General features: G+C 36.6%; 1 protein-coding gene across 3 annotated transcripts; it reads left to right on the top strand.

The window, feature by feature from the left end:
- The first annotated feature begins 6,588 nt into the window (after window positions 1-6,588).
- wdr45 (WD repeat domain 45) lies at window positions 6,589-14,510 on the top strand. 3 transcript variants are annotated; one of them, XM_072659124.1, is made up of 11 exons: window positions 6,589-6,743; window positions 7,064-7,120; window positions 8,518-8,592; window positions 9,334-9,438; window positions 11,073-11,178; window positions 11,657-11,751; window positions 11,838-11,917; window positions 12,552-12,760; window positions 13,339-13,440; window positions 14,017-14,162; window positions 14,293-14,510. In XM_072659124.1, the coding sequence occupies exons 2-11, from the start codon at window positions 7,072-7,074 to the stop codon at window positions 14,400-14,402; spliced, it is 1,077 nt and encodes a 358-aa protein (XP_072515225.1). In that variant the 5' UTR covers window positions 6,589-6,743; window positions 7,064-7,071; the 3' UTR covers window positions 14,403-14,510. The 3 variants fall into 3 exon arrangements, with proteins under 3 accessions (XP_072515225.1, XP_072515227.1, XP_072515226.1); XM_072659126.1 differs by having other exon boundaries at window positions 6,590-6,703; XM_072659125.1 differs by having other exon boundaries at window positions 6,597-6,637.
- The last annotated feature ends 1,504 nt before the right edge of the window (window positions 14,511-16,014 follow it).

Below are 16,014 nucleotides of genomic sequence, written 5' to 3'. Positions count from 1 at the left end.
TTCAGTATTGACAAATGTTAGGCTTATGTATAATGATTCATCAATGTGTGTTTGAAACAAGAGCTTTGAATAGGCTGTTGTCTCACTGAACATATGGCAGCATTGTTCTACTACATCACTTGAGACACATTCATGGTTAACCCTGTGTTCTAAGTGTAAAAGTGGTACATGTTGACAAAGTGAAATTGTAATACAATTATAGTTTATAAGCAAGATCACTATACCTTCAGTCCACTCCCATTGGAATATTTATGAGGAAAACAGGACTGGTTAAAGGTATTCCCCCTTTGTTCTCAGCATGATCGTTGAATTTTAAATAAACTCCAGCACTTCTGGAACGATTTTTTAGGGGGACCACTCATTTTCCCCTGTGTTCTCAGTGAAATGACATATGGGCTACATTTATTACAATGATCATGCACAGATAAAATAACCAACATCATTACTGTGCTTTTATCCACTCCAACTGTAATATACACTGCTCAAAAAAATAAAGGGAACACTTAAACAACACAATATAACTCCAAATAAATCAAACTTCTATGAAATCAATCTGTCCACTTAGGAAGCAACACTTATTGACAATCAATTTTACATGCTGTTGTGCAAATGGAATAGACAACAGGTGGAAATTATTGGCAATTAGCAAGACACACACAATAAAGGAGTGGTTCTGCAGGTGGGGACCACAGACCACTTCTCAGTGCCTATGCTTTCTGGCTGATGTTTTGATCACTTTTGATTGTTGGTGCTGCTTTCACACTTGTGGTAGCATGAGATGGACTCTACAACCCACACAAGTGGCTCAGGTAGTACAGCTCATCCGGCATGGCACATCAACATTGGCATTTGCCAGAGAACACCAGGATTGGCAAATTCGCAACTGGCACCCTGTGCTCTTCACAGATAAACACAGGTTTACGCTGAGCACATGCGACAGAGTCTTGAGATGCCGTGGAGAGCGATCTGCTGACTGCAACATCCTTCAGCATGACCGGTTTGACAGTGAGTCAGTAATGGTGTGGGGTGGCATTTCTTTTGAGGGCCGCACAGCCCTCCATGTGCTCCATTGATGTTTGTGTGATTTTGTTGCCAGCACATTGAACTTTGTACAGAACAAAGTATTCATTGAGAATATTTCATTCATTCAGATCTGGGATGTTATTTGAGTATTCCCTTTATTTTTTGAGCAGTGTACAAGGGGAGACCACCTTTCACAGGACCTGGTTAAATCTAGTCCTTCTGTGATGTCAGTGTAACAGATTGATACATCTATGATTATTTATGAATGATAGCATGTTACTTGCATCATTATTCTGTTCGCTACAGAAAATAGCTCAAAACGTATGTGTGTATAGATAGATAGATAGCTTGATAGATAAGAATATATAAAATGCATATTTTTAGGCAGTAGAATTTTTTTCTTGGCTAGCTACTGTCCACCGGACTTATGGCCCCAGGATTTTATTTCCAACACAGATAGATACTGAAACAGATAGAACTGCTTGATTTCTGCCCTCTGTAAGAAGGGGTAAATTCTAATTTTATTCAGTGGTCCCACAGTTACACAAGCTTGGATATACATTAAAACATTTATGTATTTTCTGTTGTAATAAACCTAATTTGCAATGGGGTTCAAATAAATTGATTACTGTACAGCACCCTTGTTATTGTACAGTTACAGTAGTAAAATGTATTGACTGCATAAAAAGCAGAGGAAAAACAAGGCAAATCTTTTAACACAACAGTGTGAGTGTGTAAGTTAGCATGTGTTTCCTTACAATGGTACGAGCATGTTTGGCCTCATTTTTCTGTCCCCATCCCTGTCATGTGGAAGTTGCAGCCACCTTTTTCAATGTCTCCATTTGCTGCCTTTGAGATGAAGGAGTTTCTCCTAAATGCACCTTTAAATAACAGAGGAAAGAAAATATAAAATATATTCAAAAAGAACTAACTACCTGATGTTCTCTGCTATTTAATTGCTCAACAATATCTCCAGAATAGTTCAGATTTAGACCATGATTTAGACCAACTGTACAATAGCCTAACTATTGTACAGTTGGACATTTTAGGGGCAGTGGTGGCTCAGCAGTTAGAGCTCCGGGCTATTGATGACAGGGTTGTGGGTTCAATACCCGGGCTTGGCAAGCTGCCAATGTTGGGCCCTTGAGCGATGCCCTTCACCCTCTCATGCCTTTCTATTGCTTTACCAAGATTGTTTTTAGGAGTTGAATAAAAATAATTGGACAATTTATATGAAATGGGGAAAATACCCAAAATGTATTAAAAACTTTATGCAGGGTATATGATGAGAGATGGTTGCAAATCCCAGACTACTTCATGTTCTATTGTGCAGCTCAAGCAAAGGCTATATATAGATGTGGCAGGTACAATTAGACTACCTACCAGTGTGTATATAATGTCAGCTATAAAATATATTAAATAAATAATTATATACACAAACGTGTGTGTGTGTGTATGTGTGTGTATGTGTATATATATATATATATATATATATATATATATATATATATATATATATATATATATATATATATATATATATATATTTCAGTTTATTGACTGAATGACGTGTGCAGTACTGGTTCAACATAATTAAACTATTACTAGTACTATTATAATATGGAAATAAATTACACCCAATATATCCAGGTATGGACTCTATTTCCAATTGAAGTAGGACAAGTATTATACATACAGTTTAGGTAGTAAACATGAAGTTGGACTCAACTAATGCTTTTTGCAAATTTACTAATTATTGCTATTATTCTTGAAATATGCATTTTTTGTAAAAGACACATTTCAAACTCCAATTTACATCTAATCATCTCAAACTGATCCTAAAATATGTGGAGTATGCAAGCAAATAATTATCCAAAATGTTTTTGCATTTTAACATGGGCTATCTACAACAAATCATTCAATATATCTGTGCGGAGCTTCGAACATTCTTTGGGTAAAACTCAGCCATACTATTTCCAACTGGAACCAAACTTGGTAAACGTAAATGTGGCATCAAGCCTGACAAGATGAAAATGTGAGTGAGAATGATAGTCCATACAGGTAAACAAGCATACTCAAGCAGTGAGGTGAGGATGAATGCAAGACCCCAGGCAGGACAGTGGGCAGCAGGGTAGTGGAGAGCCAGGTCAGACAGAACCAGGATAGAACAGTTGAAACCGGGCATCTCAATACATATGAAAGAAACAGGAAGGAGGGAAAACACAAGCGGTTAGGAGGAGCGCAGGAAAATGTCATGTGGGGGGTGGGGTGGGGGGGTTGTCATATAGCATGATAGGATCCAATAAATGGACTCATGGTATCAGCAGCAAGCAGACAGCGGGGCCAGCTCAGCACATATGGGAGAGAAAAGAGGAGAAAATTATGCGTTTCGGAGTCTAAATAGATTCATATACGGCCTGTAAAGGAAGTAGATTAAAGAGGCTGCATTACTGATCCGGAACCTGTGAACATGAGAGCAGTACAGTCCAAATGTGTTAGTATTGATACAAGCTACATCAGCAAGGATAACAGTACAGTGCATTGATTAATTATACGAAAGCTTGAGCAAAAAGGTAGGTATTTAATCTAGATTTAAACACAGAGAGTGTGTGAGTCCCGAACACCAATGGTTTATTCCAGAGTTGGGGAGCTTTATAAGAGAAAGCTCTTCCTTCAGAGGTCATTCTCTTAAAGCGAGGAACTGACAAGGCCAGCTTACTGCGAACAAAGTGTACGCAATGGATTGTGTGGTTTAAGAAATTCCCCAAGATACTGTGGGGCCAAACCATTTAGTGACTTATACATCAGAAAGAATTCAGAATTTAACTAGTAACCAGTGCAGGAAAAGAGAATGGGACTAATATGATGTAGTAATATAGTGAGCACCCTAGCAGCTGCATTTTGAACGAGTTGGAGCTTTTTTGATGAATTTCCAACCAGAAGGGCATTTCAATAATTAAATCTTGAAGTTATGAATGCATGCACCAGCTTCTCTGTGTCATGTAAGGAGAGTACATTACGCAGTTTGGCAAGTCAAAAACAATTCCTTGGTTTTCTACAGTGCTACTGAGTATGACTAAGAATCCATCTAAATCTACAGCAATATTTGCATTTTTGGATCCATATTTGGATTAATAAGTAAGACCTCTGTTTTTCTGGATTTAGCAAAAGAAAGATGTGAGTCATCCAGTTCTTAATGTCTTTAAGACTATCTGTTCTTTTATTAAGACAAATGTCCTCCTTTGGTTTGGCATATACAGCAGGGTGTCATCTGCATAGCAATCAAAGTCAATGCCATGTTTACAGGTTATTTTGCCCAACGGCAGCATATAAAGAGTTAATAGTAGTGGACCAAAGATTGATCACCATAGCTTATATATGAGTCATATATAACACAGTATATTCAATAGCACCAATACATTCAAATTACACAGTCAATATGAAACTAATATACACTATATGTACAAAAGTGTATACACAAAAACAGCCACTCGTTCATTGTTCATTGTTGCTGTAAGGATTTGACTTTATTCAGCAACAAGCATTAGTGAGGTTGGGATGTTGGATGATTGGCTGGACCTCCCCAACTCGTCAAAGAAGTATTGGTTGGAACACCATCATTCCAAAGAACTCTATACTACTCTATACTTCTGGGCCCAAGTTCCTCCAGCTCCCAAGTATTGTGTCTCAGTACACAGATTTACAGTTTTAGGGGTTTACAGGTTTACAGCTTTAGGGACAACATGTGTTTATTCTTTGAACAGTTGATCAATCTGATATGACTTGAACGAGCTAGGCAGTTGCAACAAGATGTATCTGCCTGACCCTGACACTTAACCTCAAGGCTATCAGCAGAAAGTGTACTCCTGGTCAATAGACGTTTGTTAAAAAACTACGCCTAGTCACCCTCAGATCATACTACAATTAATTGTACACATTGTCACACAACAATAAATGTACAATAAAAAGAAACCATACTATTCAACAACCCCCCTCTGAATGCCCCTGTAAGTTTTAAAGAACATTCTGTAAAAAAGTAAACAGACAAAAATCTATTATAAACACCTTCGCAGATTCGGTTCTTTTATTCAGTAAAACTAATCAAATATGTAACTACAACGTCTTTTCCAATTCCATAACATTGCAAACATTTGATTCTCTTTTCTTATTCTGCTGTAAGAATGCTTATCCATGCATTTATTTCTAGACACTTGGACTATTTTAATTCTACTTGGTGGTACTAATTTAGAGTTTCACTACTACACTACATTGCTGATCTATGTTCGCCCTACAAGCCAACTTAAAATCTCAGGTTCTCAACTGGATTACTCATGATATGACCCATTAATGTACATGTGGGGCAACCACGCTTATCTCTAGACTGACCTTCCTAGGCTACAGAATTCCTTCTTCTATAAAAACCCTTACAAGCCAATGGTAGAATATCCTTAGCAAAAGCATGAAGTCTCTGTCCACACTGCTGAGAGGTTTCTGAGAAAACAATAATCATAATATTAATTATGTAATATTACAATTGTATCATGTGAATCTGAGACCTTATTGTAATGTATTAAACTTAATTTCAGTTATAAGTAATCCTAAACCATCTCTAACATTAATAAATTCATTTAGAACACTTTTCTAGAACTATGACCTTTGCCTTTTGGAAATTAAACTGAAACATAAACGACAACATTACCAAATTTATCTCAATGTAATTTAAATTTGATCTAAACTATCCTGACATCATAATCTTGAACATAGCCTAAAACATCTGTAAAATGTGTGTTCAATATAATAGTTAGTATTGTTATAATACACATACCTAATGCAACCCTTTTCATTTTAAATCCACAAATAATTAAACTGTAATCATTTAAATGGCCTTTTTAGAAATTATGGTCTGTGCAAACTGGAGGATTCCTTTGAATAACAATATAAATATGGTGTGAAAATAACCTAAATATGTGTCCTGAAATTAACTGAGGGACACATTGTGATTTAACAAGCTCATTAAAAGGTCAGTCTTGGGTATCACCTAGAATCCCAGGTTTCCCACTTGTAAATATAACTTCACTGGCTGTTTGAGCGCAATTTACAAGTGGTACAAACGATATATCCGACACCATACATATAGCCTATATACACTGTGTGCACAATAATTAGTATTTTGACCATATTATCATTCTAAGGCATATTTTCTAACTTCAAGCTGGTTAAACTTGAATGCTTAATGGATTCAAGCATAGCAGGTGTGTCTGTGTAATGAGAGAAGGTGTGGCCAATTATTAGGCAGTTTTTTGTTCTCCAATGTTTATTGGAGAGTTTTGAGTTGTTTGTTTATAATTCTCACTTAAACAGATGAAACAAAGTGAGATGGAAAAATGTGAGTTTTTCATTTAGCTGCATAATAATTCTGCACAATAGTTGCCCAATAATTGTGCACATATAGATATTCTCATAAGAAAGCCAAAAACCTCACATTTACTTTCTTAAGTAAATACTTAACCATATATCTGCGGTCGCATGTATCGGTAGGGGGCGGTGTAAGCGTTTCATTATAGCAACCTGCCAGACAAATATACGGAAGAAGAAGACGAGGAAAACAATAACAGTTGCGTGTGGTTCTTTTACGACTGTATTTTCTTCGTGTGTTTAATAGTGGGGACATCCTCTTCATGTAAGACTGATCAGATCATTAGAGACGTTTTCACCGAACGGTGGGTAGAGAAGATCTGTTGAAGAAGCTAGCTAGCTAGCTATCTAACCTTCCAGCTCGACCTAGACTACCACTGCTAACCAAACTGTATTATTATTAGTATTATTAGTAATCGTAGTGTTTTATTAAATCTCCTCCAATCTGACCATAAATACTTGCTGCTAATTTGCCGTTGTTGTATCTGCACCTCTCCGTGTGTGTGTGTGTGTGTGTGTGTGTTTGTTTGTGTGTGTGTGTGTGTGTGTATATATATATATATATATATATATATATATATATATATATATATATATATATATATATATACACACACACACACAGTTGAAAGCATGGCTCAGCAGAGAGGAGTTAACAGTCTGCACTTCAACCAGGATCAGAGTGAGCTATTCTTCCTCTCTCAGCTTTAAATTGGAATAATCTTCCACGTTAAATGAACTCATTAAGCAGTCATGTTTCAGTCATGTATCAAGGAGACTACTAAACAGTTCCAAACCTGCAAATCTGTTACATTTGGACTAGTCCTGCTTTCCCAATTTATTTATTTATTTATGTTGTGTGTAATACACTATATTGCCAAAAGTATTCACTCACCCATCCAAATCATTGAATTCTGTTCTGTGTTCCAATCAATTCCATGGCCACAGGTGTATAAAACCAACACCTAGGCCTGCAGACTGCTCAGTGAATTCCAGTATGGTACAGTGATAGGATGCCACCTGTGCAACAAGTCCAGGCATGAAATTTCCATGCTACTAAATATTCCACAGTCAACTGTCAGTGGTATAACAAAGTGAAAGCGTTTGGAACGACAGTAGCTCAGTCACAGAGGTCGCCAACTTTCTGCAGAGGCAATTGTTACACACCTCCAACCTAATGTGGCCTTCAGATTAGCTCAAGAATAGTGGGTATAAAGCTTCATAGAATGGGTTTTCATGGCCGAGCAGCTGCATCCAAGCCTTACATCACGAAGTGCAATGCAGAGCACCGGATGTGGTGGTGTAAAGCACGCTGTCACTGGACTCCAGAGCAGTGGAGACATATTCTATAGAATGATGAATCATGCTTCTCCGTCTGGCAATCCAGTGGACGAGGTTTGGTGGTTGCCAGGAGAACAGTAGTTCTAGCGAGTTTAAAGTTTGGTAGAGGGGGAATTATGGTGTGGGGTTGTTTTTCAGAGTTGGGTTTGGCCCCTTGGTTTCAGTGAAAGGAACTGAATGCTTCAGCATACCATTAGATTTTGGTCAATTTCATGCTCCCACCTTTGCGGGAACAACTTGACTGCACACCAGTGCACAAAGTAAGGCTCATCCATGTCTTTATAAATGAGTTTGTTTGTTTTAAAAAAAATGACTGGCCTCAACCTGATAGAACACCTATGACTGCGATCATGGCCTTCTCGTCCAACATCATTGTCTGACCTCACAAATGCGCTTCTGGAAGAATGGTCATTAATTCCCATAAACACACTCCCAAACCTTGTGGAAAGCCTTCGCAGAAGAGTTGAAGCTGTTGTAGCGGCAAAGGTGGCTTAACATCATATTAACCCTATGGATTATGAATGGCATGTCACTCAAGGTGATATGCGTGCAAAGGCAGGCAAGCAAATACTTTTGGCAATATAGTGTATGAAAACAAAAACTGACTTGTGTGTTCACCATCAGTGCTTGGTGTAGTGGATTGAATATCACAAGCACCAATGCTTCATTGAGAAATGTGTGCAAATATGTGCAAGGGAAATATTTTACTTGTGCTTTCCAACGTCTATGTTTTTTCAGGTTGTTTCTGTTGTGCCATGGAATCTGGAGTTCGAATTTACAATGTGGAACCCCTTATGGAAAAAGGACACCTAGGTATAAGTGTGTGTGTGTGTGTGTGTGTGTGTGTGTGTGTGTGTGTGTATGTATATGTGTGTATACACACACACACACACATACACAGTGGGGAAAAAAAAGTATTTAGTCAGTCACCAATTGTGCAAGTTCTCCCACTTAAAAAAAATGAGAGAGGCCTGTAATTGACATCAAAAGTAGACCTCAACTATGAGAGACAAAATGAGAAAAAAAATTCTGAAAATCACATTGTCTGATTTTTAAAGAATTTATTTGCAAATAATGGTGGAAAATAAGTATTTGGTCACCTACAAACAAGCAAGATTTCTGGCTGTCACAGACCTGTAACAAATAAATTCTTTAAAAATCAGACAATGTGATTTTCAGATTTTTTTTTCTCATTTTGTCTCTCATAGTTGAGGTCTACCTATGATGTCAATTACAGGCCTCTCTCATCTTTTTAAGTGGGAGAACTTGCACAATTGGTGACTGACTAAATACTTTTTTCCCCACTATATATATATTACAAATGTGATATCCAATTGTCTTTGTTCCAATAAAATGTTTACAAAAAAAACAATTTAATAATTGACCTAAAAATTATGTATGGCTTTATTTCTTATTTCTACCAATAGTATCCTTATTCAGTTGTCAAATGTCTGGAAAATGTTTAATTGAATTTAATTGTTATTCTATGCGAGTGCTCACTTCATTTACATAACTGGTATTGATTTTTTTTTTTTTTTTTTTTGTATTTCACAGACCATGAACAGGTTGGCAGCATTGCTCACTGCTCTATGCTTCATCGTTCAAACCTTTTGGCTGTTGTGGGTGGAGGCGTCAACCCAAAGTTCTCAGAGATATCTGGTATAATTCGGTGGTGTTCTTATCATAATGTATCTGTATAAAGAGCGTTGTTCATGTTCTAAAATCTGATTTGAGGGAGCCACTGTCAAAAGCCTTTTTGAAATACCCTGCGGGACAGGATCCAGTGGGTAGGCATGAGCAGACAGCAGGGGGCAGCTCAGCACACGGGGGAGAGAAAAGAAAGAGGAAATTAAGAAGTGTTTAGGAGTTTAAATAGACTGATGTGCAGCCTGTAAAAGAAGTAAAGAAACAGCTTTACTGATCAAAAACTTGTAATCAGACCCGTACAGAACAGTGTTAGTATGGAAACAAGCTACATCAGAAAGGATAACAGTACAGCACACTGGTGGGTAATCTGAAAGCTTGAGCAAAAAGGTAAGTTTAACCTAGATTTAAACACTGAGAGTGTGTCTGAGTCCCGAACAGCAACAGAATGTTTATTCAACTCCTCCAACCAGATCGGCATTACAGAAATTTTATTGAAACAAATGTCTTTGTTTGGTTTGACTGATAAGTAAAGATGGGTGTCCTCAGCATAACAGTGAAAGTCAATACCATGTTTCCTGATTATATTGCCCAACCGCAGCATATAAAGAGTAAAAAGTAATGGGCCCAGGACATAATAATACCAAGGTCATGGGGGTCAAGGTTAGGCTTTTTTTTTGGGCTGGGTAGTTGCTGATTCTAAGAGATTTAGGTGTGAGTTTACTATGGCCAGTACTGGTTCTATGACCCTAGGCAGAACATGCTTAAACAACTGTGTTGGAAAAGGATTATGCTAATTATGCTAACCAAGTCCTTTTCAGTAACTGAATGGAAATACGCTAAGTGTACAATTAAAGCTGATTTATCATTTATCAACTAACTGCATTACTGAATTTTTAGTCAGATATTTTATCATCAAAAAGGGTCATGAAATCATTACTGCTAATGTCAGCAGGAATTGCTGAGTTTGTTTGTTTGTGACTGGTGGTGAGTTTTGTCACAGTATTAAAAAGAAATCTAGTTCTAGTTTTTTCTTTTTGTCTATTAGAGGTTTTAATTAAGGCTTGACTATGATGCCATTCAAACCATAGAGATTCTAATTTTGTGTGTTGCCATTGATGTTCATAGCTATGAGTGATCTGTTTAAGAGTATGCATAGGGTTGTTATTCCAAGGTGCTAGCTTTTCTCTATAATTGCACAGTCAGCAGATCATCTGTTACATGCTCAAGATTGATTGGGTCAGATGGGAAGGAGATGGCTACATTTGGAAGGTTATTAATGAATACACCAGCTGTTGATATCCTCCAAGCTGCCAGCTTCCGAGGCGGTAGGATATCATGGTTTAGCACTAAGGTCATGTGTCCAGTAATGGTTAACTAAGTTGCTGTGGGAACAGTCCCCAGTATTAATGTATTTATAACTGTGTTCATACAAATTGGGTCACAAAAGCAGAACAGTATAGTTTTTATAATTTATTGAATTTGGTCATTTTATAAAAGCAATAACCCGCCAAATGTTGTATTTTCAATGATTGTACACACTGTTTATAGATATTGTTATACGCAGTGTGAACTAAATCCTTTTATGGCTTGTGAACGTATTCCACTGTCTTAATCCAGTTCCTGACTGTCCATTTATTCTGTCACAGTTTTAATTTGGGATGATGCTCAAGAGGTACGGGACACCAAGGACAAATTGGTGTTAGAATTCACATTCACCAAACCAGTTCTGGCTGTGCGCATGAGACATGACAAGTAAGAACTAGACAGTATTTTCTCTTATGAGCCTCTGAAAGCAAAGCATTTTATTTTTTAAGAGTTAAGTATATACAGAGTTAAGAGTTATACAGTTATTAAGAGTTAAGTATATACAGTTGCAATCAAACTTATTCACCCCCCCCCCCTGTTGCAAATTAAGTTTATTATTATATTAGTACAATTACTTACTTATATAAGAAGTGGTGCTCTACTAAATAGTAAAGACGTTTATCATGAAGGGGTTACAGAACTGAAACTGCGGTAGTCATAAAAAGTGGCATTTTGTGTTACATTTCGAAGAAACCACTTGTAATTTGTTTTGTTGTGCTGTTTTTAAATAGATTTTGTTTGTTTGGATTGTTGCAAACAGCTAAATGTTTGTACATTATGCTAGTAAACCCAGTTTGCAATGGGAGTGAAATCATTCTGATTGTAACTGCAGCTAATGTTTTTTTCCCCTTTTCTGTTTGTAAAGAATCATCATGGTCCTGAAAAACAGGATCTACGTGTACAGTTTTCCAGACAACCCTGTGAAGTTGTTTGAGTTTGATACTCGAGATAATGCAAAAGGTATTTATTTTTGCCTGCATTTATAATAATATTTAAATATAATGATTTTGTTTTGTAACCAAAAGTACCCATGTTAATCTCTGTAGGCCTGTGTGACATGTCTCCCAGTATGGAGAAGCAATTGCTGGTTTTCCCTGGGCACAAATGTGGCAGTTTACAGTTGGTGGTAAGTAGTTCACACTTTAAAGTAGTTCACACATCAAAGGTGCATTAAAATAAATAAATATAGCTCATGTATGTGATGGGAGTGTGCTCTGAAAGATGTTATTCTGAAATATGTTAATCAGACGGACTGAGAAAAAAGTGGAATTCCACCAAAAAAAAATAAACCCAAAAGAATTTATAAAGAAGAGAAAATCTTGTAATGCATTCAGTACTAAGTGTTTTTAACAACTGTAAGGATTTAGGTAGTGTAATAATGCAGTTGCGAGTGGAAGTAATTTTTTGTGGTTTTGTTTTGTTTTGTTTTGTTTTTAGAAGGTAGCTTATAAATGTATTGTGTCAACAAATATTTTTGATTCTTTGATTTCAGACAGTGGAATTGAAAACAGATTGTCTTATTTTACATTTGGACACATTTTGGGCTGTAGTTTGACTTAATAATGTTATTATTTAAATTAATACAGACCTAATTGAATCACTTTCTGCAATTTTCCCCTTAAGATGATCCACTTACAATTCTGCATAAGACAGCAATGAAGTAATCATATTCTGAATTCTTTTTCATAGTTTATGAGGGTAACTAAGTTATAAATTGTGCTGTAATCTACCAAAAACAAGCTCTGTTTGTGTTTTAATAGGACCTTTCTAACACAAAACCTGGAACTTCATCTGCACCCTTCACAATCAATGCACATCAGAGTGAAATAGCTTGTTTAGCTCTAAACCAGCCTGGCAGTGTAGTAGCCTCTGCTTCCCGGAAGGGAACCTTGATTCGGCTGTTTGACACAGCTACTCGTGACAAGCTTGTGGAGCTACGAAGAGGAACTGATCCTGCTACTTTATATTGGTAGTGGTTTGTTTGCTTGTTTATTTATTTATTATTAGGTACCAGTTAAGAACTTATGACCAATGTGATCAAGACTACCTTTGTCTGTTTAACACTCTGCTGTTTAAATGCAATATAACATAGTTTTAAAACTAATTATACAATTGTACATTTTTAGTTTTTTATCCATTTTCATTGTGCAAAACAAACTGTACATAACACAATCTTTATTAAATTCAGATCATAAAAATATATCTTTTAAACCAATGTGGATTTATAGTTTAAAAATATAATTCCAGCAATCAATTTATGAATTGCGGTGGTTTTTAGAAAGTTGAAAGAAGAATGATTCCAGCCTGTTTTCGCTCTAAATGGATTTTTAAAGTTGTCTAATCAGAGTGGAAACATGCTTTTCAGAAAACTGAAACCTTGATCTTTTTTTTTTTTTTTTTAAATACCTAACAGCACTAACCATTTAAGTCACCATTATCTAGCTTGTTATGAATTTAACTGCAATAACAATATTTTTAGTAGTTTAAAATGCTTCTGTCCCAATTCTTATGCTTAATTTTATTCATTGTCCCAAATCTGTTTTCCAGCATCAACTTCAGCCACGACTCTTCCTTCCTTTGTGCTTCTAGTGACAAGGGCACTGTTCACATTTTTGCACTCAAGGACACCAAACTGAATCGGCGATCAGCGTAAGGCTCATATTAGCTGTAAACCTTCCTTAGTTAACCTGATACTTTTACATAGAAAACAATATAAATGTATAGTGCAATAAAACAAACATGTGCCCTTTTTTCTGTTAGTCCAGTTTAACACACGTTTATATATATATATATATATATATATATATATATATATATATATATATATATATATATATATATATATATATATATGGAACAAAGTTCATGTGTTAATTTATGGAAAAGAGTTATACAGCATGGGAATCAATAATTCTTACACATTAAATGAGTGAAATTGATATGAGAACATAATGAGCTAATGATATGAGATAACAAGACAGGCCTAAGTGCAGCCAATCGATTTAATGTATGGTCTGAAACTTACTTCACTGGTTTCAGTAGTTTGAAAAACTACTGAAAAACGACACATTTCATAACGCAGTGCAACCACAAACTACATTTTAAGCGTTGCTGTAAGGAGCACTACAGTGTCAGCCAAGTTGTCTCCTACCTGTCTGTACTTACGTACCGCTGTCATGCCCCAATAAATAACTCATTTTGTCATTTATTTTGTTTCCTCTTTAGCTTGGCTCGAGTGGGAAAAGTGGGGCCAGTAATTGGGCAGTATGTGGACAGTCAGTGGTCTCTAGCCAGTTTTACAGTGCCAGCTGAATGTGCCTGCATTTGTGCCTTTGGGAAGAACACCTCCAAAAATGTCAACTCAGTCATTGGTGAGTTTTTTTATTTTTTTTTATCAGTTCTGTTTTTAGACTTCTTAGCTGTTATAAAAAGAAATAATGATCATGCTGTTTCTAAAGGGTCATGCATCTTTTTTTTTTCTTTTTTTCTTTTTTTTTTTAGCTATTTGTGTTGATGGGACGTTCCATAAATACGTTTTCACTCCTGATGGAAACTGTAATCGCGAAGCTTTTGATGTGTATCTGGACATCTGTGATGATGATGATTTCTAAGGTTGTTGCTGATGAGAGTGCTGAATTCTCACAGCGTATATGTTGAATGTAAATGTAAAATAATATCTCTGTTGTTTTGGACACAAAATAAATAATATGGGTTAAACAGTTTTGTTGTCAAGTTTATTATGTCGTAAACAATACACTTGGAAAGTGCCAGTGGAAACTGTATTTCTCCAGCAACAATAGTTTTAAAACAGGCATTACAGCCAAAATGTCTGAAATCCACAGATTTTCTGTAGACACCTAGTATAAAACATGGTGCCAGTGGCTAAAAGCTGTATATTTTGCTTAATGATGCAACTTTTGTTAAAAATTTGTGTTCTAATTAAGATTATGTTATCAAAGTGCCAGCGCAAAACTGTATTTCCCAGCAACACTCGTTTTAGTACAGGCATTACTGCCAAAATGTCTGAAATCCACAGATTTCTACATCTAAGGGAGACTAAGAATAAATGTAGGATGAAGCTGGAGTGGAAACTCCAGCAGAGCAACATGGGGAAGGTCTGGAGTGGAATGAGGACCATCTCTGGCTTTAGGTCTAGCAACAACAGAAAAGTAGAAGGCAGCGTGGACAGGGCCAATGAGCTAAATATGTTCAGGTTCTGTCCTCCACAGTCCCCACTCCACTCAGTAGAAGTTGACTATCTGACTGGCAGATCACCGTATGTAGGCCTGCAGCACTGTGTGTCGGAAAGAATGGTCAGCAACATTGGAACCCCGCAGGGAACTGTCCTCTCTCCCTTTCACCCACCATACCATAGACTTCAGCTGCTCAGGATCTTCTATGAGTCTGTGGTGGCATGCGCTATCCCTTATGCTGTTGCATGCTGTGGCTGAAGGCTGAGGGTGGCAGACGGAAACAGACTCAACAAACTGATCCGCAAGGCTAGTGAGTGTGAAGTTGGACTTCCTAATGGCAGTGTTGGAGAGGATGCTGTCTAAGCTGCATGTCATTATGGATAATGGCTCCTACCCACTCCTACAATACGGTGATGAGACACAGTAGCACATTCTGTGCAATACTCAAATTACATTGTTCATATGTGCAATAATAATAGTAATTCATTTAAATATGTGTGCAATGATTTGAACTGCAGTATGTTCCATATTTATTATCCCATTTACTGTCACTTAATTTTCATATAATTTATATACATGTACAAATAAATTTTTTAGTTTTAAATTACATTTTAATAGAGTGTTTATTTTAAAGAATGTGTGCTGTCAGTGTTTGTATGGGGTAATTTTTTAAAGGGTCTTTTATTTTGATGATGATGTCAAAGGGACCTTTAATTTTGATGATAATTATCGTCTTTGACTCTTAGTTCAGGAAGTATTTTAGCTAAAATTGAGAGGAGGGCCTCATGGAGTTCCTTGTATCATAATCCATGTTGGGAGAGGAGGTATTTATCTGCTGACTTATGCAGGGCGTATGAGGGTGGCAGAATAGTAAAATAGCGTAACTTAACCGGCTGATATTCAACATTGGAGGAGGTTAGTGTTCTCATTACAGTACAGTGCGGCGGAGATACATGCAATATAACTAGGCGTCTATGACATTATGGAAAAACAGAAGCCGGGATCTCAGAGGAGTCTCATCACACTGTCT

Source organism: Salminus brasiliensis, chromosome 16 (genome assembly GCF_030463535.1).
Source record: "Salminus brasiliensis chromosome 16, fSalBra1.hap2, whole genome shotgun sequence".
NCBI classification, from domain to species: Eukaryota; Metazoa; Chordata; class Actinopteri; order Characiformes; family Bryconidae; genus Salminus; species Salminus brasiliensis.
Note: the sequence above shows the minus strand (reverse complement) of the source record. Positions and strands in the feature narration are given on the sequence as shown.